Below are 23,327 nucleotides of genomic sequence, written 5' to 3' on the forward strand. Positions count from 1 at the left end.
AAGCAAAATTGGATATAATTCCACACCAAACATAAAAAAAGAGGGTGGACAAAAGTATTGGCACTGTTCGAAAAATCATGTGATGCTTCTCTAATTTGTGTAATTAACAGCACCTGTAACTTACCTGTGGCACCTAACAGGTGTTGGCAATAACTAAATCACACTTGCAGCCAGTTGACATGGATTAAAGTTGACTCAGCCTCTGTCCTGTGTCCTTGTGTGTACCACATTGAGCATGGAGAAAAGAAAGAAGACCAAAGAAATGTCTGAGGACTTGAGAAACCAAATTGTGAGGAAGCATGAGCAATCTCAAGGCTACAAGTCCATCTGCAAAGACCTGAATGTTCCTGTGTCTACCGTACGCAGTGTCATCAAGAAGTTTAAAGCCCATGGCACTGTGGCTAACCTCCCTAGATGTGGACGGAAAAGAAAAATTGACAGATTTCAACGCAAGATTGTGCGGATGTTGGATAAAGAACCTCGACTAACATCCAAACAAGTTCAAGCTGCCCTGCAGTCCGAGGGTACAACAGTGCCAACCCGTAGTATCCGTCGGCGTGTGAATGAAAAGGGACTGTATGGTAAGAGACCCAGGAAGACCCCACTTCTTACCCCGAGACATAAAAAAGCCAGGCTGGAGTTTGCCAAAACTTACCTGAAAAAGCCTAAAACATTTTGGAAGAATGTTCTCTGGTCAGATGAGACAAAAGTAGAGCTTTTTGGGCAAAGGCATCAACATAGAGTTTACAGGAGAAAAAAAGAGGCATTCAAAGAAAAGAACACGGTCCCTACAGTCAAACATGGCGGAGGTTCCCTGATGTTTTGGGGTTGCTTTTCTGCCTCTGGCACTGGACTGCTTGACCGTGTGCATGGCATTATGAAGTCTGAAGACTACCAACAAGTTTTGCAGCATAATGTAGGGCCCAGTATGAGAAAGCTGGGTCTCCCTCAGAGGTCATGGGTCTTCCAGCAGGACAATGACCCAAAACACACTTCAAAAAGCACTAGAAAATGGTTTGAGAGAAAGCACTGGAGACTACTAAGGTGGCCAGCAATGAGTCCAGACCTGAATCCCATAGAACACCTGTGGAGAGATCTAAAAATGGCAGTTTGGAGAAGGCACCCTTCAAATATCAGGGACCTGGAGCAGTTTGCCAAAGAAGAATGGTCTAAAATTCCAGCAGAGCATTGTAAGAAACTCATTGATGGTTACCGGAAGCGGTTGGTCGCAGTTATTTTGGCTAAAGGTTGTGCAACCAAGTATTAGGCTGAGGGTGCCAATACTTTTGTCTGGCCCATTTTTGGAGTTTTGTGTGAAATGATCAATGTTTTGCTTTTTGCTTCATTCTCTTTTGTGTTTTTTCATTTAAGACAAATTAAATGAAGATAATAATACCAAAGAATTTGTGTTTGCAATCAGGAAGAAACTGAGTATTATCTGACAGAATTGCAGGGGTGTCAATACTTTTGGCCACAACTGTACATATCCCCACTGTGCTCCCATAAGGCCAGAACCAGACTTTATGGTTCACACCTGGCGCCATGGTGCCGTTAGATGGCGCTACATATCCCTACTGTTATCTCATAAGGCTGAAACCAGACTTTATGGTTCACACAGGGCGCCATGATGCCACTGCAGGGCACTACATGCCATTGAATGACACTGGATAACTAAATTGGAGTGAGATTTTTTGACCTTCATATTTCATTCTTCTTGTTCAAGCATCAAAAGCGCTTTGGGTGCACTTGAAGCCCTCAATCAATGTCCATCATCACCACTGCCATCTTTGTGGTCCTATGAAGCCCAGCCAGGGCTGTGTCTAGTATTGCACCCTAGCTTTACTACTTTGACGCAATACTAGATAACCTATGAACTGGAGTGGCGCTGTTTGTGTCAAAATTAAACCATGTGTTTTCAATCCTTGAAGAAGCTTTTTGGACATTAGTAAATTGAGTCCATAAATCTGTGGGCGAAAAAAAAAAAAAAAAAGGAAATACATTTATTTCCAGTATCTGTTGCAACAGATTTTTTTCTTTTATGTGACCGTGCATTCCATAATGTAGAAAATAAATTATATAATAAATTGTAATAAAATATTTATAAATATAAAGCAATATAAATATATGTATATATGACAATTTAAGAAACTGTTTATTTTAGTGTATTGCTCTTTAAAATAAGAGATGTTTCCTCTACCATACTGTTTATGCTTCTGCATATACTAAGCGAGGGTAAGCAAAAGCATTAATGTACCATGTGTAACATATCAGGTTTCTCTTTCTCTCACAGGCCGTGAAGAATCAGCAATATCGATTTAGTGTCATAATGAATGAGCTCTCGGCGGCGGATAATGTTCCTTACATGGTCACGCTGCTCAGCGTCATCAATGCCATCATTTTCGGAACAGAGGAGCTGAGGCTGCGCGTGCAGCTGAGAAACGAGTTCATAGGTAATGTCTGCATGTACGTTCATACGGTGCTTTCCTATAGATTAGTAATTGATTACTTATAGAGGTATTCCCATCTCCTGAATCCATAAATGTCTGGTAGACCACACCAGTGGTGGTGGATTACAGTGCACAGGGAAAGGGAGGTGTTTTGTTCCCCGTGAACCATTAGGCGGTGTTCACAACACGCTTTTCCTATGTTCAGTGGCTCAGTCAGGACTTGCATCCAAACCGACGCAAAAAGGGATTTGGGTATATGCGCTGACGGGACTATTGACTATAATGATGCAGACGGAGTCGGTGTGCTCTATCGGACTTTATTTTCAGCCCTGACATCCTTCCACCAGTTCAGTATTGCACATCTATTGTAAATTGATGAAAATGCTGATTTATAGTTTGCACTTTAAACTCTTCAGGGGATTTTCTGCATTTTGTTGAGATCCAGCATAAAATTTTAAAAATACAAAATTACTGTATATACTCGAGTATAAGCCAACCCCCCCCTAATTTTGCCACAAAAAACTGGGAAAACTTATTGACTCGAGTATAAGCCTAGGGTGGGAAATGCTCCATAGATTATTCTCCCATATGGTGTCCCCAGAAGAAGCTCCATAGATTGTTCCCCCATATGCTGCCCCCATTAGAAGCTCCATAGATTATGCCCCCATAAGCAGCTCCATAGATTGTTCCCCCATTAGAAGCTCCTAAAGATTATTCCCCCATGTGCTGCCGCTGCTGCTGCTGCTGCTGCATGTAAAAATAAAAAAAATGACATACTCACCTCTCCGTCGTTGGGTGTCAGATTCTCACCTGTCCTGCGTCCATGGCTGCTCACCGCTATCTGCCGCGTCATCAGTCAGTGACATTCAGACTGCAGGGGGCGCGGCGCGCACTAATCACGTCACCGCGCCCTCTGCTGTCTCAAGTCACTGACCGATGACAGACAGCAGCAAGCAGTCATGGACGCTGGACAGGTGAGTATCGCTATACTAACCCGTCCTGACGCTGTCGCTTGAGCCCCCAGCTTCTCCGCGCTCTCTCTTCCTGCGTTCAGCGGTCATGTATTACCGCTCATTAAAACTCATGAATATGCGCATATTCATGAGTTTTAATGAGCGGTACCACGTGACCGCTGAAGGCAGGAACAGAGAGCGCGGAGAAGCTGGGGGCTCAAGAGACAGCGTCAGGACGGGTAAGTATGACCTGACACCCCCACCCCCTCTCCCCCTCCGACCCCCCGGTGTATATGACTCGAATATAAGCCGAGAGGGGGACTTTCAGCCCAAAAAAACGGGCTGAAAATCTCGGCTTATATTCGAGTAAATACGGTATGCATTGTTATATTTTTTTTGCTTTATTTTATCGTTACAGTTTTTAGCCCTAAGCCTAACCCTATCCATAACCCTTGCAGTAAGTCTAACCCTAAAGGCTCATTTGCGAGAAAAACGGACGAGTGCAATCCGATTAAAAAAATTGGATTGCACTCTGACCAATGTTATTCAATGGGTTATATCTCATCTGCAATTTTTTTCTCACCTGAAATTGGACTGAGAAAAAAAAAATTGCAGCATGCTGTGACTTGCTGCATATCTCGGACCAGACTCGCCAATGCAAGTCAATGGGTGTGAGGAAAAAAAAAAATCGCACAGCACTCGCACCATGCGAGTGCTGTCCAGTTTTTTACACACCAGTGTCCTTTGAAAAGCCGGCAATTCATGTGCCGCGTACAGTAAAATCACACTGACAGGTGAGAATAGATTGAATGGATATATATATATATATATATATATATACACACATAGAATATATAGATGTCAGTGTGACACACATATAATATATATACTGTATATATTACATGAAGAAAAGCTGGTAATTCATGTGCAGTATACTGTAAAATCACTGCAGGAGCCGACAGGATAGAAGAGATGGAATACATACAGTAAATACAAGTAGAATTGGTAGATATATAGATGTCTGTGACAAATACAATTAGTATAGTGTGTGTGTGTGCTGCTTACTGTACATGTATTTAATTAATAAAAGATTATTTTTCGGAAAAAAAATGGCGTGGGCTCCCGCTTAATTGGGGGCCAATATTTATAACCTGGGAAGGGGGGGGTAATACCCATGAAGCTTCTCAGGCTATTAATATCAGCTCACACTGTGTTTGGATATAAATTGGATGCTAGACATGAAAATCGGATTGTACTCTCATGACACTCGTCCTTTTTTTCCATCCTGATATCGGAAAGTTTTTTTGTTTTTTCACACACATGGATATAAACCCTAACTCTAATCCAAACCATAATCCTTGCCCTTTTCATAAATCTAACCCTTGCTCTAACCGTGACCATAATTCTTGCCCTTGCTGTAAGTTTACCCATAACCCTTGCCGTAAGTCTAACCCTATGTCTAGCCCTAACATAGTAACATAGCTAGCAAGGCTGAAAAAAGACATTTGTCCATCCAGTTCAGCCTATATTCCATCAGAATAAATCCCCAGATCTACGACTTTCTAAAGAATTTAATTACTGTAAGATACAATATTGTTACGCTCTAGAAAGACATCCAGGTCTCTCTTGAACCCCTCGACTGAGTTTGCCATCGCCACCTCCTCAGGCAAGGAATTCCAGATTCTCATTGCCCTAACAGTAAAGAATCCTCTTCTATGTTGGTGGAAAAACCTTCTCTCCTCCAGACGCAGAGAATGGCCCCTTGTGAGCCTCACATTCCTTGATATAAACAGATCCTCAGAGAGACATGTGTATTGTCCCCTTATATACTTACACGTGGTTATCAGATCGCCCTCCCAGTCATCTTTTTTCTAGACTAAATAATCCTAATTTTGTTACTCTCTCTGGGTATTAATTTATTAATTTTGCTGCCCTCCTTTGTACTCGCTCTAGTTTCATTATAACCTTCCTGAGCACCGGTGCTCTAAACTGTACACAGTACTCCATGTGCGGTCTAACCAGGCATTTGTACTGAGGCAGTATAATGCTCTCATCATGTGTATCCAGACCTCTTTTAATGCACCCCATGATCCTGTTTGCCTTGGCAGCCGCTGCCTGGCACTGGTTGCTCCAGGTAGGTTTTATCATTAACTAGGATCCCCAAGTCCTTCTCCATGTCAGATTTACCCAGTGGTTTCCCATTCAGTGTGTGGTGATATTTATTCCTTCTTCCCATGTGTATAACCTTACATTTATCATTGCTAAACCCCATCTGCCTCCTTTCGGCCCAAGTTCCCAACTTATCCAGATACATCTGTAGCAGAATACTATCTTCTCTTGTATTGACTGCTTTACATAGTTTGGTATCATCTGCAAATATCGATATTTTACTGTGGAAACCTTCTACCAGATCGTTAATAAATATGTTGAAGAGAATAGGTCCCAACACCGACCCCCTGCGGTACCCCACTGGTCACAGCGACCCAGTTAGAGATTATACCATTTATAACCACCCTCTGCTTTCTATCACTAAGCCAGTTACTTACCCATTTACACACATTTTCCCCCAGACCCAGCATTCTCATTGTATACCAACCTCTTGTGTGGCACGGTATCAAACGCTTTGGAAAACTCAAGATATACCACGTCCAATGACTCAGCTTGGTCCAGTCTATAGCTTACCACTTCATAAAAGCTAACCATAACCCTTGCCGTAAGTCTAACCCTCGGTTTAGCCCTAACTATAATTCTTGCCCTTGTCCTAAATCTAACCCTAGCTCTAGCCCTAACCATAACCCTTGCTGTAACGCTAACCCTAACATAACCTTTGCCCTTGTCCTAAATCTAACCCTAACCATAATTTTTGCCCTTGCTGTAAGTCTAACCACCCAAGCTCTAGCCCTAACCATAACCCTTGCTGTAAGCTTAAACCTAGCTTTAAAATTAACCATAAATCCATCCATAACCCTAGCGGGAGTTAGAAAATGTGTAAAAAAACAAACCAAAAAAAACACTGTAAAACCCGCTATTAGTAATGAATAAAGACAGTACTGACCCCTGCTGTACACTGCACATGACCCAGTGCTCTCTTCATTCATTAGCTGCTCATCTTCTGTCATCTCAGCTGCGCTCTGCATTGGCAGCAACTGAGGCCACAAAGCTCAATTCCTGAAGCTGCTCTTTATCATTTTGGTTACTGTCTATACAGAGCACAGCAGCTGATGGGGAAACTCCTCTCGCCTGCTGCGCTCTGCATAGGCAATGCTAGATGAGCACCAAGACGGTCTGATGCTTGTAGGTGCCGACCACTTTTACTGAAAAGTGAGAACAGTGTGGGAAAGTAGTGGGGCAAAAAAGCTGCTCCCTTTAGTCTTTTGCTCCCCTGACCCCCTTCACACGATACATCACTAGACCCCATGTGGAGAACGGGGCCCAATTTCACACCTCTTGTGGCTGTGCCTCCACGACCCTCTACATTCATTCCTGCTGTACTATGCAGTTTCCAGATTTCCTTTGTAGAACGGACTGGAGAAAGTTGTGCAACCATGGCCTTTCTCCATTTTCCCCTGGTCAGGCAGAGTCACAGTCTCAACACAAGTATGGCCCAGAAATGGAACCTGGATATAACGGACATTCATGTGTAGGCTATAAATGTCTGAAATGGAAATACCCCTACATGGTAAATCTTTAGGATATACAAAGAACAAAAGAGAAAAACAATATATCTACATATGGGAACTCTACAAAATGTACAAAAGATAAATTTTATTTATACATCAATACCTGACACATACACAAAACGGCAAAAAACATTAAAACCAGATTAAAAGTTGCAAAAAATTGCAATCATCTTAAATCATGAAATAATGATATGATGATACTCCCACAGCAGAAAAACTCCACATAGCAACAGTGACATTGGGTAAATATCAAACAAGCCACCTCAACATATTGAATATCACAAACAATGTAAAATAGTGTAGTCATACATAGACCCATAGGTCTGTGTATGTGAGGTGTAAAAAGCCGCTATTCACAGCACCATATGAGCCAAAAAAGAATTAACAGGTCAAAAAAAAAAAAAAAACCCACACAATTGTTCAATACCTGACCCAAAAAAGGAAAGTTTATAGACCCTATAGATGCATAGGGACCAGACGATATTCAGCATAAAGATGTATAATGCCAGAAAATGCTGGAAGCAGCTGGTGGGGGGAGCAAGGCCCCACGCGTATCGCCACACACTGTGTGGCTTCTTCAGGGGAGGATAAAGCGCTTTATATATCTTTATGCTGAATATCGTCTGGTTCCTATGCATCTATAGGGTCTATTGATGTACAAATAAAAGGGGCCTTCCCGAAACAGCGCCACCCTGATCCATGGGTTGTGGATGGTACTGCAGCTCATCGCTATTGATTTTAAGAGGGCTGAGCTGCAATATTAGACAAAAGCCATGGTTAAGGGGTGGCGCTGTTTCTAAAAGAAAGCAGCCATTTATTTTTTTTCCCTAATCCTGGACAACACCTTTAAATCCAAAGTAGGTGGTTTTTAATAATGCAAGTATGATCACTTTCTATTAAACCCCATGGGAGACTGAGACAAAGCAAATTTCTAAGTCGATTTGTTTCAGTTCTTCACCACTGCTTGCTGTCAGTGAATGGAAATGTTCTTTGGTACAGAGGCTAGAACTCTTTGGGGGGTTTCACACATTCATGTTTTACGGTTCGAAAAGAGTATAGGCATGTATGAAGCTGGAGAGTTTGGGTTTGGGTCAGGAGCTCCATTCTTTTTGCAGCCGAATGTTTGCTACATCTGTGTCCAATGCTTTTTTTTACTCTTTATTACTATATTTTTTTTTTTTATTACTATTTTTTTTACTATGCGTGCTGCTGAAAAATAATAATTACAGCCATAGATACAGACCCACCTCTCTCCACCGCTAGGCATGAGTTTATTGGATATTTTTCACGGTTTTTCGCATAAATTTTTCTCCGTTCCTCAATTTGGTTAAAGGCAAAATGTCTCCCCCTAGTGGTGAATTTGAAATATACACTGAAATGAAAATTTCAGTTAATTAACTCTCTTCCACATCACCTGGAAAACTAATCCTGGAGAAGATTCCATGTGACTTCCTGAGCTCCAGCAGATTTGGGGAAAAAAAAAATCACCAACAGATCGGGTCTGTAAAATAAATCATTCGATTACCCCTTCAATGATGGAACAGAATGGAAACTTTAAAACGAAACCTCCCACCTGCAATCTGTAACCTGGCTCCAGGTGTGTGAGGGGTTGTCATGGGGTGAGAGTGAGGCAGGTCAGTCCATGGTGGGTCGTCAGTGATGCCCCAGGGACTGCTTCACGCCTCTGTCGTTTGTGCCTATGGTTGATGCTGCCTGCTGATGAATCCTGGTCACAGTAAGTTAGGAATATAATATATATAATAAAAGTGGGGGGTTTTTTACAAGTTGCAACATTTTTTTTTTTTTTTTTGAGGCAAGCGGGACATATTTCTATATGTCCCCAAGTCTTTCCCCCTACATTTTAGGAGGATTTTTAGGTCATGTTCACACTGAGGTTTTTGGATAATTCAAAAATCAAGTTTTTCTAGGAAACTTTTTTTTTTGTCTTTGGGAGAGTTTTATTAAACTTGGGACAGTCTATTTAAAATGCTGCAAAGAAAACTTTAGCTAAGAGTGAGTTCCTTTCAGACAACCCCCCTCCCCAGGTGTTCCTGTTTTTCTTATTTTAAAACTTCTTTATGAAAAAAGTAAAAGCTCATTAAAAAAAAAAAACCCCATGAACACTATGTTCACATTAAGCCCTTTTGCTGCTTTTTTCTGCAGCCAAAATCTGTTCTCTTGGCGGTAAAACAAAAAACTGCTGGTTTAAAAATTCTTTTTTTTGTGTGGCTTTTCTTACACTTTTTTTTTGCAGTGTTTTTTGGGTGTGGATTACATGTTCTTTGTTTAATAAACAGCGCTTTTAGCGAAGAAAAAAAAATCCCTCAACTAAATGACACGCTGCAGATTTTAAGAATGCATCGGTTTTCCAATTCAGCCAGGAGAGAGAAAAAAGAGATTTCTGGAACTGTAAAAAGCAGCTTTAAATTTGCGTGAACATGTTATTTACCCTTTTTTCCTTTCCTGTTATATTATTGAAATTTTCTAAAGAATATATACAAAAACAAATGTGAACATGGCCTTAAGTGGATTTCCCATAGACCTAAACTGGAGGATTTGTTTTTAAAGGGTTTTGGTGAATTCCTTAAAAAAAAAAAAAAAACACCATGTGAACATAGCCTAAAACTTTTTGTAGTGAGAGGTGGGAAAACAAACAGAGGACCTGACTCAACAATGGAGGAGGAGTGCAGATTTACTCCTCTACAGGACCCTCGCGGCATCGTGTATGCCTGTGCCGCTACTCCATCATACAGATGGCATCCCCCTTTATGGCAGTATTATTTCGGGCCATTGTTCCCTCTTCTGTCCCAGTCTTCTCTGACACGACGTGCAGGATGTAATTTACTTCCCCGTACGTCCGGCATTACGACAGCCTCTCATTGCTGTGGAACAACCATTGAGCTGAAGAGTCTCTTGAGAGCGATGTGCGCAGATGTTTCCTTCCCCCTACTGATGATCGTAGACAAATATTTTACCACTAATTGGATGTGTACAGGGTGGAAGCGAGGGGTCACGAGCATGTCCTTCAAGTGCCCACATAGCGACAGGCACAGCGCCCTCGTATCGTGTGCAGGAAATTCTATGTGTAACCTTTTTAAGTATGTTCATGAAATGTGGCGAGTGGGCGAGGTACTTGGCGCTTACTCCCTGGCACGTTACATGAAGGTGAGAGTTCTGGATGGGTGTGTGGACTTACCATTGCAGGCAACATGTTGCCGATATCTTGGATTGGCTAAGACCAGATGTTTTACAGTGCAATGAGGAGACCACCAGTCAAAAATAAACTTTTTACTACATAACTTGGACGGGGAGGATTATATACAGTTGGTAACGTGCACACAACTTGATGTACGTTTCCTTCACATTACGGAGCTTTTTTCCACACCGTTTCAATTCCATCCTCTTTACTCGCTTGTCCTGTATCTTCACCGTCCCTGTCTACTTCAGTCCAGTTATAAGAGTCCTTTACTCCAGGGTTTCCCAACTCCAGTCCTCAAGGCACACCAACAGATCATGTTTTCAGGATTTCCTTAGTATTGCTCAGGTGATAATTGCTTCACCTGTGCAATACAAAGGAAATCCTGAAAACATGATCTGTTGGTGTGCCTTGAGGACTGGAGTTGGGAAACCCTGCTTTACTCAACCCGAGGTTCCGCTTCTTCTTTCCCCTCCAAAGGTATTGCCAGTATGGCCGGTTCTGATCTTCTCTGCCCCTGATGCCACTCTTTTCGTCTCACATATTTTGTCCCATCCTGGCCCATTAAATATGAAAAAAGGGGAATGGGGAACAGAAGTCAGCTCACCATTTGCAGTCTCTTTCCAAGAACGAAGTCCACGCACGGAGCCGCCTGGGTTTGGGTGTGCAAGTTCCAAAGAATGAAGATAAAAAGGTACTCCAGCGTAGAAAAATATATAAAACTTCGTCTTTAATGGAAAAAATTGATAAAAACAGGCACGCATTGTGCCTGTTTTTATGAATTTTTTTTCTAATAAAGACTTAAGCCCCCTTCACACATAGCGAGATCGCTAGCAATATCTCTAAAGCGTCACCGATTTTGTGACGCAACAGCGATATCGCTAGCGATCTCGCTACATGTGACACTTACCTCCGACCCGGCTCCCCGCTGGATATCGCTGATCGCGCAAGAACAGGATGGTCCATTTCTCGTCGTCGGCTTCCTGCTGGTGCCGACGAGCGACTCCATGGACGCGGGCGGAAGACGTCACCCTCGTTGTGTGTGACAGGTAAGTGATGACCGCTGCTGCATCGCTGGTGAGATCTGCCTGTTTGGCAGCTCACTAGCGACCATTTAGCGATGCACCAGCGATCCTGACCGGGTCGTATCGTTGTCGGGATCGCTGGTGCATCGCTAAATGTAACAGGACCTTAAGTTTTATATTTTTCGACGCTGGAGTACCTTTTTTTTTTTTTTTTTTTTTTTTCCTTCATCCTTGTCCATTACCTCTCTGTGTCGTGCCTCTAGGTGTCCTGACCCAGGACCCGTCCCTGATCGATCATTCTCTTCGTTCACTTCCCTTCTACTTTCCGCTAGAATCTCGCTATACTCAGTCTCTTCTCATGTGGGGACACCCATGTCATGGGGCACTACTCACTGATTAGATCTTAGGTATACTTTCTATGCAAACAGGGCCATTTCTGTCTTTCTACAAGAAACCTGTGTCTGTCAATTCATCTTGCCCCCTCCCCCATTTTGGGCTAGTCCCAAACTTATCTGTAACTTTCCCTACTGTCAGGCAGCACACAACATTAACATCATTAATGCAAATCACCATTTACATTACAAAACATAACATTACAGTTGTTCTTCGAGGGGGAACGTGGGCAATATGTCCATCTTATGTTCCTTACAAAGTTTTATAATATGCATTTTTTTTCTGTCTGACATCTATATAAAAAAAAAAATGAGGGTAGATTCACATGGCATTTTTTTTACATTTATTTTGAAGCAAATTCCCCTCTAAAATCCCAATGAAAAACCACTACAAATACTGTTTGAGTAAACTTCCTAGAAAAGAAATACCAATAGTGCAAAACCATGATAATTTCCCATTGAAGTCTATAAAAAGCTTATTCCCAGCAGGTTTTCATATGGTTTCTGGTGCAATGAAATCCATGTTTGTTTGTTTGTTTTTAATTTATTTATTTATTTTTAAAAACCTCAGTTCCTGATTCATGACTTTTTGTTTTGTGGCATTTGTTGAAGTTTTTGCACCAGATTCTTAAAAACGATGCATGTGGTTCATAAATTTAGGGCAAAATCCCAAATGTTCTTCATTTTTCGCTTTAGTCATTTTTGTAACTTTTTAGCGTAAAAAAGTTGCATGTGCCACTTAAAAAGTCGCAAAATTTTCACAAATTTCAGACGGTCACTAAATTTGTATGAGCAAAAAATTTGTGACTTAGCAAAAAAACCTCTAGAAACTACAACCTTCCCCACAATTGCAGACATTAAAATAAAATGGAAGACCACATATAAAGTAGACTTTTAAGACTTTAAAAAAGGCGCTAATTGAAAAGTTGAAAAACACCCCAAAAAATACAGGACTTTCAGTGTTAACATATGGGTCTCCTTCCCAGGGCTGTGGGGTACTTGGTACCGGGCCAGTCTCTCAGAGGGGATTGTCACAGCAGCGGTGACCCGGTCCGTGGCCCTGGGCGCCCAAGTAAAAGGGAGATTGAATGATGTTTTGTAATGAAAATGAATAGTTCGTGACTCCACCTGTGGTGTTCGGCAAGGGAGGTGTTAAGCCGACGCTGCATACAGATCCTCTGGGACTGATGGTGTGGTGCAGCAGTGATGTTATAGCCCTCCACAGGCAGGGCTGTAGTCCCAGGGCAGAGTAAGTGAGGTGACACGTAGTTGGTGTGGTGTCAGGCGCAAGGGATGCAGCAGTGCTGGACAGGTTGGCGCAGGAATTAGTGGAGGACACAAGGACATGTAGTTCCAAAGCTTTACTCACAGTCTGTTGTACAAACAGGTGCCTGCCTCCGTGTCGTGTCCTCCAGGTCAGGGACTCAGTCAACCCCCAGGCCCGATGGAATACTCCTTTCCAACACTCCGCCAACATGTGCCTTTCTGAACGTCTCCTCTTATAGCGCCTTTAGATGAAGTACTCTGAGTACTGAGTTACACTGGAGTTCCTCCTGTCTGATGTTCCTATGAACTCTACTTGTACGGCAGACAGCTGTAGCCTGCTTCGGGGACTCCTTGCTACTAAGTCCCGGCTCACTATCCAGTTGCTGTTGTGCCCCTAAGTCTTGTGTGGGAATAGAGTGGTCACTACTTCTATTCCTCCGGTGTCTGCTGCAGGACCATTAGTATCCATACAACCTCGGGGACCGGGCCCCGGCCTTGCGCTTAGTACTTCTAGGAAGGGTTCTCTTCTCACCCACGTCCTCTGTTCTCTTTTACTCCTCATGTTCCATACTAATCCTTTTTTTCTATGGAGAATCAGGCTTTCAGTCTGTTGCTCACTTTCTCTCTTTCCCGTGCCAGCAGACCCAGGTCACTGGGATCTGCTGCAGCACTTCCATCCATCTATCCCTCTCTCTGGGGATCTTCTTCTCTCTAGCTCTCCAACCAACTGACTTGTCAACCTAAACTCTTCCCGCTCCTTGTAATGTAATCTAACTCCACCCACCTCCCAGCACGTTTCGTGTTCCAAGCAGGGAGCCACCAATGGGTGCTTTGCTATACTCCAAGCAGGGAGCCGCCGAAGGTGCTTTGCTACACTACTTTGTGGAGTGGGGTGCAGGTGTTGGAGTGTGGTCAGGAGTCTCCACCTTACCTGGATGGTGGGATACCACACCTCAGGAGGAGGTGCAGTACCTCTGTGGCGACTGAACCTCAGGGGCGCCACACATATCCTTGAGTTTGGTGCAGAGTACACAAGGTAACCTATCTTGTCACTTATTTTTTCCTTGCTTTTTTATTTTTTCCTGCAGCGCAATTTTTAACCCCCCCCCCCCCCCCCCCCAAAAAAAAAAAAAAAATACAAAAAACCTGGAGCAGCAACGTATGTTTCCCAAAGAAATTGATAGTAAGCATAATGAAGTATAGGAATCGAGCACAGTTCTTTAATTACATCTTGCTATAGGCAAGACAAGATCGATGCATTTTGGGTTATAGGATTTCTGCATGGTGTGTACCTGGGCCAAAGTGAGTACAGATCAATGGATGAAAAACTAGTATCTAGAGTATACCTGTAGTAAGGTCTACATCCTTCTATGTATTTCAGGTCTTCAGCTACAGGACGTGTTAACAAAATTAAGGTAAGTAACCTTCACAACAACCCTAAATAAGGTAGAACTTTTGACATTTGTAGAAAAAGAGGAACTGTGTGCAATAGCTATCGAATTCAGACGTGTGAGAAACCTGGTCCTGAATATGGACTACAATGTCCTGACTGACCACAAGTCTGAATTCGGACTACTCTTTTTCAGCCTTCAACTATGTATTGCTGAGTCTATCTGGTCACTTCTTAATGTGGTTAAAAGAAAGAAAGTCTTACCCAAATCGCACATGGAATTCCTAAACAACAAATAAGTTTTGCTCCGCCTATTGTATGGTGGTGAATATTAAAGGCGTTATCCCAGAACACGTCTATGATCTATCCAAAGAATAGGAGATAGATGTATATAATCGGTAAGGGGTCCAACAGCTGGGCCACCAACCATTCCTCTGTGTGGCCAGAGACAGGGGCAGACGTACTATTGGTGCGACCTCTGCATCCGCACAGGGGCCCAAGAGTTAAGGGGGTCCATTTCCACCTCCAAAGCAGGTGGAGTTAGTCATTTTGATTAACTATTGGACTGCAAAGGGCCCATATGTTGTTCTTGCACATCAGACCTCTTCTTTGTGTCTGCCAGTGGCTAGATCTATAGTAAATGGCACAGAGGTCCCATATGGGCACTATCAATGGGAGCTGTTACCTTCCACTTGACCCACAGAAACAAATAGTGCACAACTGCCTAACCTCAACTCTATCGCCCTAGACACAGAGGACTTTGAGACCTTTGTTCTAAGGGATGCAAAAGTTAGATCCCAGTGGGATAACTCCCAGTCCACCAGCTAGTTTTTTGTTTATTTTTGCACCAGATTGCTGGTGATGTTGCGTAGCTTCATCCTCAAAGAATTAGGAAAACATAGTCGCTTTCTTCCAAAGAACAGGCCGTGTTTAGTATTGCAGATCAGTTTCCTTCATGGACTCTAGTAGCAATACTAGACACAACCATTGGACAGGAGTGAATGATTCTGTAAGAAAGCAGCCATGGTTTTGCAATCCTGGCAAATTCTTGTAATCCCTTTGGGTGTAGGGATTGGGCTCCAGAGCTGTCAACATCTGCCACTAACAGGAGCCATCTGACTCCCATAACTCTGATCGGTGGAGATGGTGTGAATTGATTCAGAAAACCTGGCCAGAACAGTAATCTGTGGCCATTGGATGGGAGCCCTGAGAACTGGCTCTTACCTGACGGCATCTGCGGCTCTTCTTTTGATTAGCCGACCTGGTGCACTATTGTTGTGTGGCGTGAAGCACGTGACTACGGATGCTGTCAGGTAAGAGACGGTTCTCAGTGGCCACAGATGGCCAGATCCTGCAGACTGGTTTGTTGAATACCTGAAAAGCTAAACCTAAAAAGCAACTGAGGAATTTTTGTTTTCTGGGTTTTTTTAAGGGTTAACCATTTCTCTGTAAATAATATGATAAAATGAGGTGTTATTCAAAATTACAACTTGTCACTCCATCCTACAGCTATGGTGACAGAAAAAGATGCAAAAACAAAAATTCGTTCCACCAGGAAGGGATTAATAAAAATAAAAGAAAGGGATTTTATCTTATTTTCCCGCGATTGTTGAGCGCAATTGGATAACTTTGACTTCCTTTTCTTCATGTTTTGATTCAGAGATCTGGAGGATGACGACTTATTAGTTCAAGCCACTGTGTTCGAGGAAGCCAAGACAGAGGACGATGAAGATCTTCTTAAGATTTATGGAGGGACTGATATGAACAATCATCAGGAAGTTTTCACAACGCTGTTCAACAAAGTATGTGTGTTCTTCTGTTTAGTGGGTATCTTCTACACGAAGACTTGGACATCACTGAGGTTACATTACGCAGGTTAACTTGGATGTATCATGATAGAAGCTTTAAGTATCACAACAATAAAATGACAGCAAGGGTCTGTACTGTTAGAGGATCATTACTGTAATATTTTTCGTGTCTTCATGTTCATAGCCTCAATTTTCAGCTCCTGAACAAGTCAATCCTCTTTGGCAAATGCCAACATTATTTTCGTCAGTTATATCATTTTGCCTCCTTGGAGATAAGCTATTGTACTGCCACATAGCATGTATTGGGGTCTTCCCAGCTGGCAGTGGGTAAGATAAGACATTGGCTTTATAATAAAATTACACATCAAATATAAATTATGGGTTGTGATATAAAACATTTTCCAATCAAATCTGGGACAATGTGTGTATTGATTAATTTCCTTGGTCAACAGTTAAACTAAATTTGGAAAGTCTATCGTAATTTTCGAGGGATGCTTCACCATTTTGCAATGTAATAATATGTTCTCTTTGTTCTCTTACAGGTGAGTTGTTCACCATTATCAGTCCAGCTCCTCTCTATTTTGCAAGGTCTTCTGCACTTTGATGTTTCACATCCGTCTAGTCCGTTACTTTGGGAGGCCTTGGAATTCCTGGTGAACAGAGCTGTATTGCTCACAGACGACTGTGCGTAACTCTAAAAAAAAAAATAAAAAATAAAAAAAATAATAATTTTTACCGGCATTAATGTTATACTTTTTATATAATTTATTTTCTTCATTCCTATGAACAGGCAAGGGTAACAACCTTCAGGAGGTCATGGATAGACTTTTAGTTTCCAAGAAACAAAGTAATCAAAAAAACAAAGATAAACATGTGGAAAAGGTACACAAGAGTATACAGACAGACAAACCCAAAGAGGAGACATGTAAGGAAGCTTTATCTTCCCATCAATCGTCAAAGGACTGTCAGGGGATGTCCGTTTCAGAGACCGAAAAGACTTCTCAATTTGTTTTATGTGGAAGCCCTCCTCCCCCTCCTCCATTGCATGGGGACCTGTCTACTCTATCACCTCCCCCACTTCCCACCATAGGGGTGTTGCCTCCACCACCACCTCCTCTTCCAGGCTTGGATGGATTTCCATCTCCCCTTCCTCCGCTTCCAGGTGCTCTGGCATCCCCTCCGCCACCACCTCCCCCTCCTCCGCTTCCTGGTATGGAGGGATTGCCTCCACCACCTCCTCCTCCTCCTCCTCCATTTCCTGGTATGGGAGGATTACCTCCACCACCACCACCTCTTCCAGGAATGGGGGGAATGCCACCTCCTCCACCACCTTTCCCTGTTATGGGTGGTTTCGCTCCTCCACCCCCTCCTCTACCAGGTATGTGTGGTTTTCCACCCCCTCCACCGCCTCTTCCAGGAGCTGGTGGCCCACCACCACCTCTACCAGGCATGTGTGGGTTTCCACCCCCCCCACCACCTTTTCCAGGAGCTGGTGGCCCACCACCTCCTCCTCCAGGAATGATTCCACCACCTCCAGGAGGCTTTGGTGAAGAAGTTGTTGTTGCACACATGAGCTATTCTTTGGGTTACGCGAGACTACCCTGCTTCAAAGTCAACAAGCCATCGTTAAAAATGAAAAAATTGAACTGGCAGAAGCTGCCTCCTAATGTTGCCAAAGGTATGTCCTCTGCATATTTATCCCATTTATGGTGATATAAGAATTCATTACCTGTCATACACAAATATGTGAAGGGTTGAAATTAGTTTTTTTATTTTTTAAGATGGTCAGTCTTTGTGGTCTTCAGCAAACATCATTGAAGAGACTCCAGAACCCAACTACTCAAGCATTGAGCAGCTCTTCTGTCTTCCACAAGCAACAGCTAAAGACAAAGCGTCAACACCAGCAAAGAAGCCGCCAAAAGAGGTACCATACCACATCCTTCAGGTAACTAATAATGCCTGGTTTAAATTTCTTACACTTTTTTTTTTTTTTTTTAAACTTTGTTTTTCAGATTTCATTTTTGGATCCTAAAAAAAATCTAAATTTGAACATATTTTTGAAGCAGTTTAGATGGTAAGTCAGCTATGTATGTGTCTGTGGAGAAACGGGGGGGATCGGCAGTCGCCGCGGTCCGCTAGCTGAAATCGCATTTACCAGGGATCGTCCAGACAAAATAGGGCGATAAAACCATGTGGCTATACTTTAGTGAACCACAAAACAGGCAGATAACACACAGAACAGTCTCTGCAAAAGACCCCAAGATGGTGCACACCACTGAATCTCACCCTTCCTCTGAATCTCTGCGACAAGAGCAGCTGCCACTTTAGAGCCTCCAGGTTCCACTACCCCACCTGTGGCATGCATAAAGAGAGGAGGTAACAAGCATAGGAAGACTAGTCAATTCAGGTACAAGGCCAGGTGACCAGAGGGTCACAAACTGGCTTCTCCGAACATATACTTGGTGCCAAGTGACCCGGATGGTCCCAACCTGGTTTCTCCAAACATATTCATAGGTGCCAAGCGACCGGATGGTCCCAACCTGGGTTTCACAAATGTATTCATAGTTCAGCGATGGTCCATGGAGCAGATCTGCTCCCCCAACTGGGGCTGAGGTCCCCTAAGATAGCATCCTGTAGAATGATAAATTTGTATCATTTGTGATGGAGCCATCATGTATTGGCTGCTGTCCTATCTCTGGTCCTTTCCGTGTTTGGATGTCTTGTCTGAATCTCTCTGTTTCACTTCAGAGAGGCATATCACCTCTTTTTATGTTTAACAAGTGTCCTTCATTCATTATTTACATAAAGGGTAAGAATGGAGATGATACCAAGTAGCATTACTTGATTATTCTATTTGTATAGTTTTTCCTCCTCTGTTTTCGAAGTCAACAAACTATCTGGCCTAGACAATGCATAATTAGCATATCAGTAAACATCACTAGTCATCAAGGATAAGCGCACAATAAGTTATATCATATGTCAATTTACAAGTCAATAAGAAATACATAAATTCAAAAGTCATCATATAGATAAGTCTATTCTTTCTGGCTTGCTAAAACTAGGCATCTGGTTAATTAAGATACAATGCTGTGTCTCCACAGTGTCCATGAAGACCTTGGAATTAATTGTGGTACTCTTGTTCCTACACACCATTCTCCATGTCCTTTAATTGCACCCAGGGTTGTCTTTATTTTTACTTTGGTTCAAATATTATACCTATAAACTTTTATCTTTTTAGTGCCAATGAAGAAATAATTGGGCTGATTGAAAAAGGAGATCGCTCGAAGTTTGATATTGAAGTTTTAAAACAATTCCTCAAGCTGCTACCTGAAAAACATGAGGTATTGGGCGGAAATATCTGTCCATTGTCTTTATGGTTGTAACATTTCCATATGGTAATTATCAAATTTCTGAACATGAAGGAGGGTTGACCCTCAGAATTGTCTTCTCAAGAGAACCCTAGTTATGTATAGACACAGCACCTCATTTGGCATGGGCTCCCCCTCCCAGACTACTCAGATAATACTAGGAATATTAAGGTATCAGTCAATGTCTTTAAGTTTTGGGGGGATTTCCTACCCAAGAAGTTTTGGTCCTTCAGGATTTTAAATTACTCAAAAGTTGTCATTTTTAAATGGGCTCCAAGGGAAATGTGTTTTCTCCTATATTACACTTTATCAACGTGGCTGCCCTCAATAAAAGCATGTGATATAGTTAAGATATGAGCTAATTTTTTTCTTATACTATATCCATTCAGCAAAAGCCATAATTTTTATACGCATTACTTATATATGAGGGAATCAGTTTGACACAGTTAGAATAAAATATATATATATATATATATATATATATATATATATATATATAATATATATTTTGGTAATTTGCTCAACCAAATCTATTTTAACCCCTTTCTGCCGTCGGACGGAATAGTACGTCCGATGGCAGCACCCCCGCTTTAATGTGGGCTCGGGCGGTGATCTAAGCATCGCCTCTATGTAGCAGAGGCAATCGAGTAGTGGCAGCTTCTAGCCTCCCATGGAGGGTATTGAAGCATGCCAAAAGAAAAAAAAATTTTTTCAAAATATGAAAAAAAAAACATAGTTCAAATCACCCCCCATTCAAAATAAAGCAATAAAAAAAAATCAAACGTTGACATATTTGGTATCGCCTTGTTCAGAATCGCCCGATCTATCAATGAAAAAAGATGACCCTGATCGCTAAACAACATAGCGAGGGGAATAAAAATCAAAAAGCCAGAATTATGGTTTCTTTATCGCTTTATTTGGGGACACAGATAACCATGGGTGTATGCTGCTGTCACTAAGAGGCGCTGACACTATGCAAAAGGAAAAAATTGCTCCTCCTCAGCAGTATACACCGACAGGCACTAGGCTACTCAGTTTAAGCTTAGTGTCTGTAGGAGGCGGACCTGATTCCGATACCAGATCCGCATTTCTTTCCTTTTCAGGTACTCTGTTGTTTTTTATTTGTCTCTCCTTTATTTTTCAGATTCCTTGGCATCAGGGTAACTGGGTGTAATGTCTCACCCTGTTTTCCCTTACTCATGCGACTGAGAGAGCAGTGTGCTGTCACCCACATCACCCACTCTCAGACCCACAGGCAGGACCATATCCCCTGTCACTCTTCCGATTGTCTCAGGATGATTTACGGTGGCCTGTCCTTTGCCTTTTCCCCTCCTCACCCCTCTCCTTGGAGAAGGCCGAGAGGAAGACGGTGTTCACCAGTAGTGGCCTCCCCCCCCCCCCCCCCCCCTTCTTGTAAGGGGTGGACTCTGTGTTCTCCACCATTCGAAGCGGTGCGGGGAGGAGGATCCCTGTTTTACAGCGATACTCCACTATCCAAAGGCCCATGACGAGATCTCATCCAAGAGGATCCTGGACATCACCACGGGGCCGGTACGTATGTCGTCCTCCTTGTTCCCCTGCTCGGGCAGACTATAAACCACAGCCACAGACAGCAGTCTGCAGCAGTGAGCTATTTTTCCTTTTTAAAAAAAAATGCTGGCTCAGCAGCCCAGCGCGGCTCAACGTTTGTATTTGGCGCCAGTTTTCTCTGCCGCGCGCCATCTTCTTCCTCCATGTCACGGCGCTCCTTCCCCCCCCCCCCCCACCCCTGTCCGGCCAGCACATTCCCCGGGCTTGACTCTCCTCCGGCGGGTCAAGCCACTCATCTCCCTGCTTTCAGTTCCATCAGCCGGCTCGTCCCCCGGCCATGCCCCCAGCTGTATGTGCGTCGCCCATCAGCCTCTCAGGTCTCCATTTCAGGCAGGAACATGCACTAGCCAATTATAATCAGCCTTTCGCTTTCTCCCTGTAACCTGGCAACGCCCATCATTGCAGCTTGGTCCGCGGTCATTTTATCTCCTGAGCTCCTGCAGCACTTCTCCACTGTATCTCCTGCAACACGCAGATGGTACACTGCGGTGATCTGAAAGGGGGACACTGTTATCCATCAGTCTTCAGCTGCATCATCGCTGGCATCGGGTAGCCTCTGCCTGGCTCCCCTTCCCTTCTCCTCAGCAGTATAACTCTAGCACTCTTTCGTCAACAGTATCACCAAACTCAACTTATGCCCAACTCAGCAGGGACTTTTGGTCCTCCCTCTAAGCCCACTGTAATTCATTACACCTGCGCTCGCTGCAAGAGAAAGTGGTCCTCAGGTCAGACGTCCCCCCTCTGCCTGTCCTGCAGTCCTTCCACCATGTCTGCCCCGCAGGAGCACCATAATACCCAGGATGAGAGCATACCCCCCCTCCGGCGTGGGCTGTTGCCATGTCTCAGTCGGTCTTGGACCTGACAAAAATGTCAGTCCCTCGTCCAGGCCCTGGAACGTCTTCCGAATTTATCTACCGCTACCAGTGCTCCGAACACCTCACTTGGTGATTCGCACTCACCTGACTACGACCTTCGCAGGGACAGATCAGGAAAAGAATCTAGGAAGCGGACTCTCCCTAGCTCCTCATCCAGTTCCCCGGGCCCCTCTACTCTTTCTAGAGTGCCCCCTTCTCCCCATTCCCCCTCCTCGGAGGAGGCATCTGGGTCTGACTCTGATTCAGACCAGACTTCCAAAATACAAGACATGGTTGATAGCCTTATTCTATCCATCACTCAAACCCTTAAGCTAAAGGAGGACAAGGTCCCCACTCCAGATGACACCGTCTCTTTCAAATGGGTAAAACGTCTTCCCCCAGACATCTCCCAGTCACAAGGAGTTCGAGCCAACCATGGCCAAACACTGGGAGCACCCCGAAAAGCGCTTCCCTGGAAGGAGACAGTTAGCCATACTGTATCCCTTCAGCTCTGACCTTACAGGTAAATGGGCAGAGTCTCCAAAGGTGGACCCTCCGGTCTCTCGCCTGGCCTCAAAGACAGTTCTGTCCCTTCCAGATACTGCGTCTCTCAAGGATGCCACGGACAGGCAGATTGAATCTTTAGCCAAATCGGCCTTTGAAGCGACCGGTGCTTCCCTCTGCCCCAGCTTCGCTTCCACCTGGGTAGTGGTCTATTTCTGCCTGGGCTAAGATCCTTCGCCGGCTGTTCTGCCAGAGCAAGCAGCAATATCATTGCCATGCGCCGCATCCTCTGGTTAAAGGCATGGAATGCAGATCCTACCTTTAAAAAATCTCTCACAAGCCTGGTATTTCAGGGGTCCAGGTTCTTCGGGTCCAAATTGGACCAAATAATTTCAGATGCCACCAGAGGGAAAAGTACTATCCTTCCTCAGTCTAAGCCCAAACGTCCCTTCAATAGGAAAGGGCCCCAGACCTTCCACTCCTTTCGACCTTTCTCTTCGGGGACTTCCTCCCAGCAAGACCCCCCCCCCCCCACCCGTTTTTCCCAAGGGAAAGGAGAAAACCATCCTTCAAACCGGCTCATCACTGGAGACCAAAGGGACGTCCCTCAAGGCCCTCTGGATCCCGCTCTCGCAGGTTTTCCTCTAAATGACTGGTCACCCCCACCTGGAAAATTTTCCAGGGTGGGAGGACGCCTTCTTCATTTCAGGGACGCATGGTTGTCAGTGGTCAGAGAGAGAGTCACGCCCGGTTACAAGATCGACTTTTCTTCCACCCCAGGAAGACGTTTCTTTCTCTCGCGGCCATCAAAGAGTACCAGTCAAACTCCAGGGGTTCTTCAGACGGTCTCTTCC

The 23,327-nt window shown here is 43.7% G+C and overlaps 1 protein-coding gene across 8 annotated transcripts in view; it reads left to right on the forward strand.

Moving 5' to 3' along the window:
• Positions 1-23,327, forward strand: part of INF2 (inverted formin 2) — a 100,011-nt gene that overhangs the window by 37,176 nt on the left and 39,508 nt on the right. For 4 of the 8 annotated variants that reach the window (XM_073570315.1, XM_073570333.1, XM_073570324.1 and 1 more), the window contains exons 4-11: positions 2,291-2,450; positions 14,341-14,374; positions 16,010-16,151; positions 16,700-16,841; positions 16,948-17,835; positions 17,939-18,081; positions 18,170-18,231; positions 19,396-19,498. In XM_073570315.1, the coding sequence (XP_073426416.1) occupies positions 2,291-2,450; positions 14,341-14,374; positions 16,010-16,151; positions 16,700-16,841; positions 16,948-17,835; positions 17,939-18,081; positions 18,170-18,231; positions 19,396-19,498 (1,674 nt within the window). Of the gene's footprint in view, positions 1-2,290; positions 2,451-7,914; positions 7,938-8,504; positions 8,816-14,340; positions 14,375-16,009; positions 16,152-16,699; positions 16,842-16,947; positions 17,836-17,938; positions 18,082-18,169; positions 18,232-19,395; positions 19,499-23,327 lie in introns of those variants that run through there. The other 4 variants (XM_073570379.1, XM_073570369.1, XM_073570352.1 and 1 more) reach the window with 4 other exon arrangements.

Source organism: Dendrobates tinctorius, unplaced genomic scaffold (genome assembly GCF_039654945.1).
Source record: "Dendrobates tinctorius isolate UK_male_01 unplaced genomic scaffold, ASM3965494v1 ptg000006l, whole genome shotgun sequence".
Lineage (NCBI taxonomy): Eukaryota > Metazoa > Chordata > Amphibia > Anura > Dendrobatidae > Dendrobates > Dendrobates tinctorius.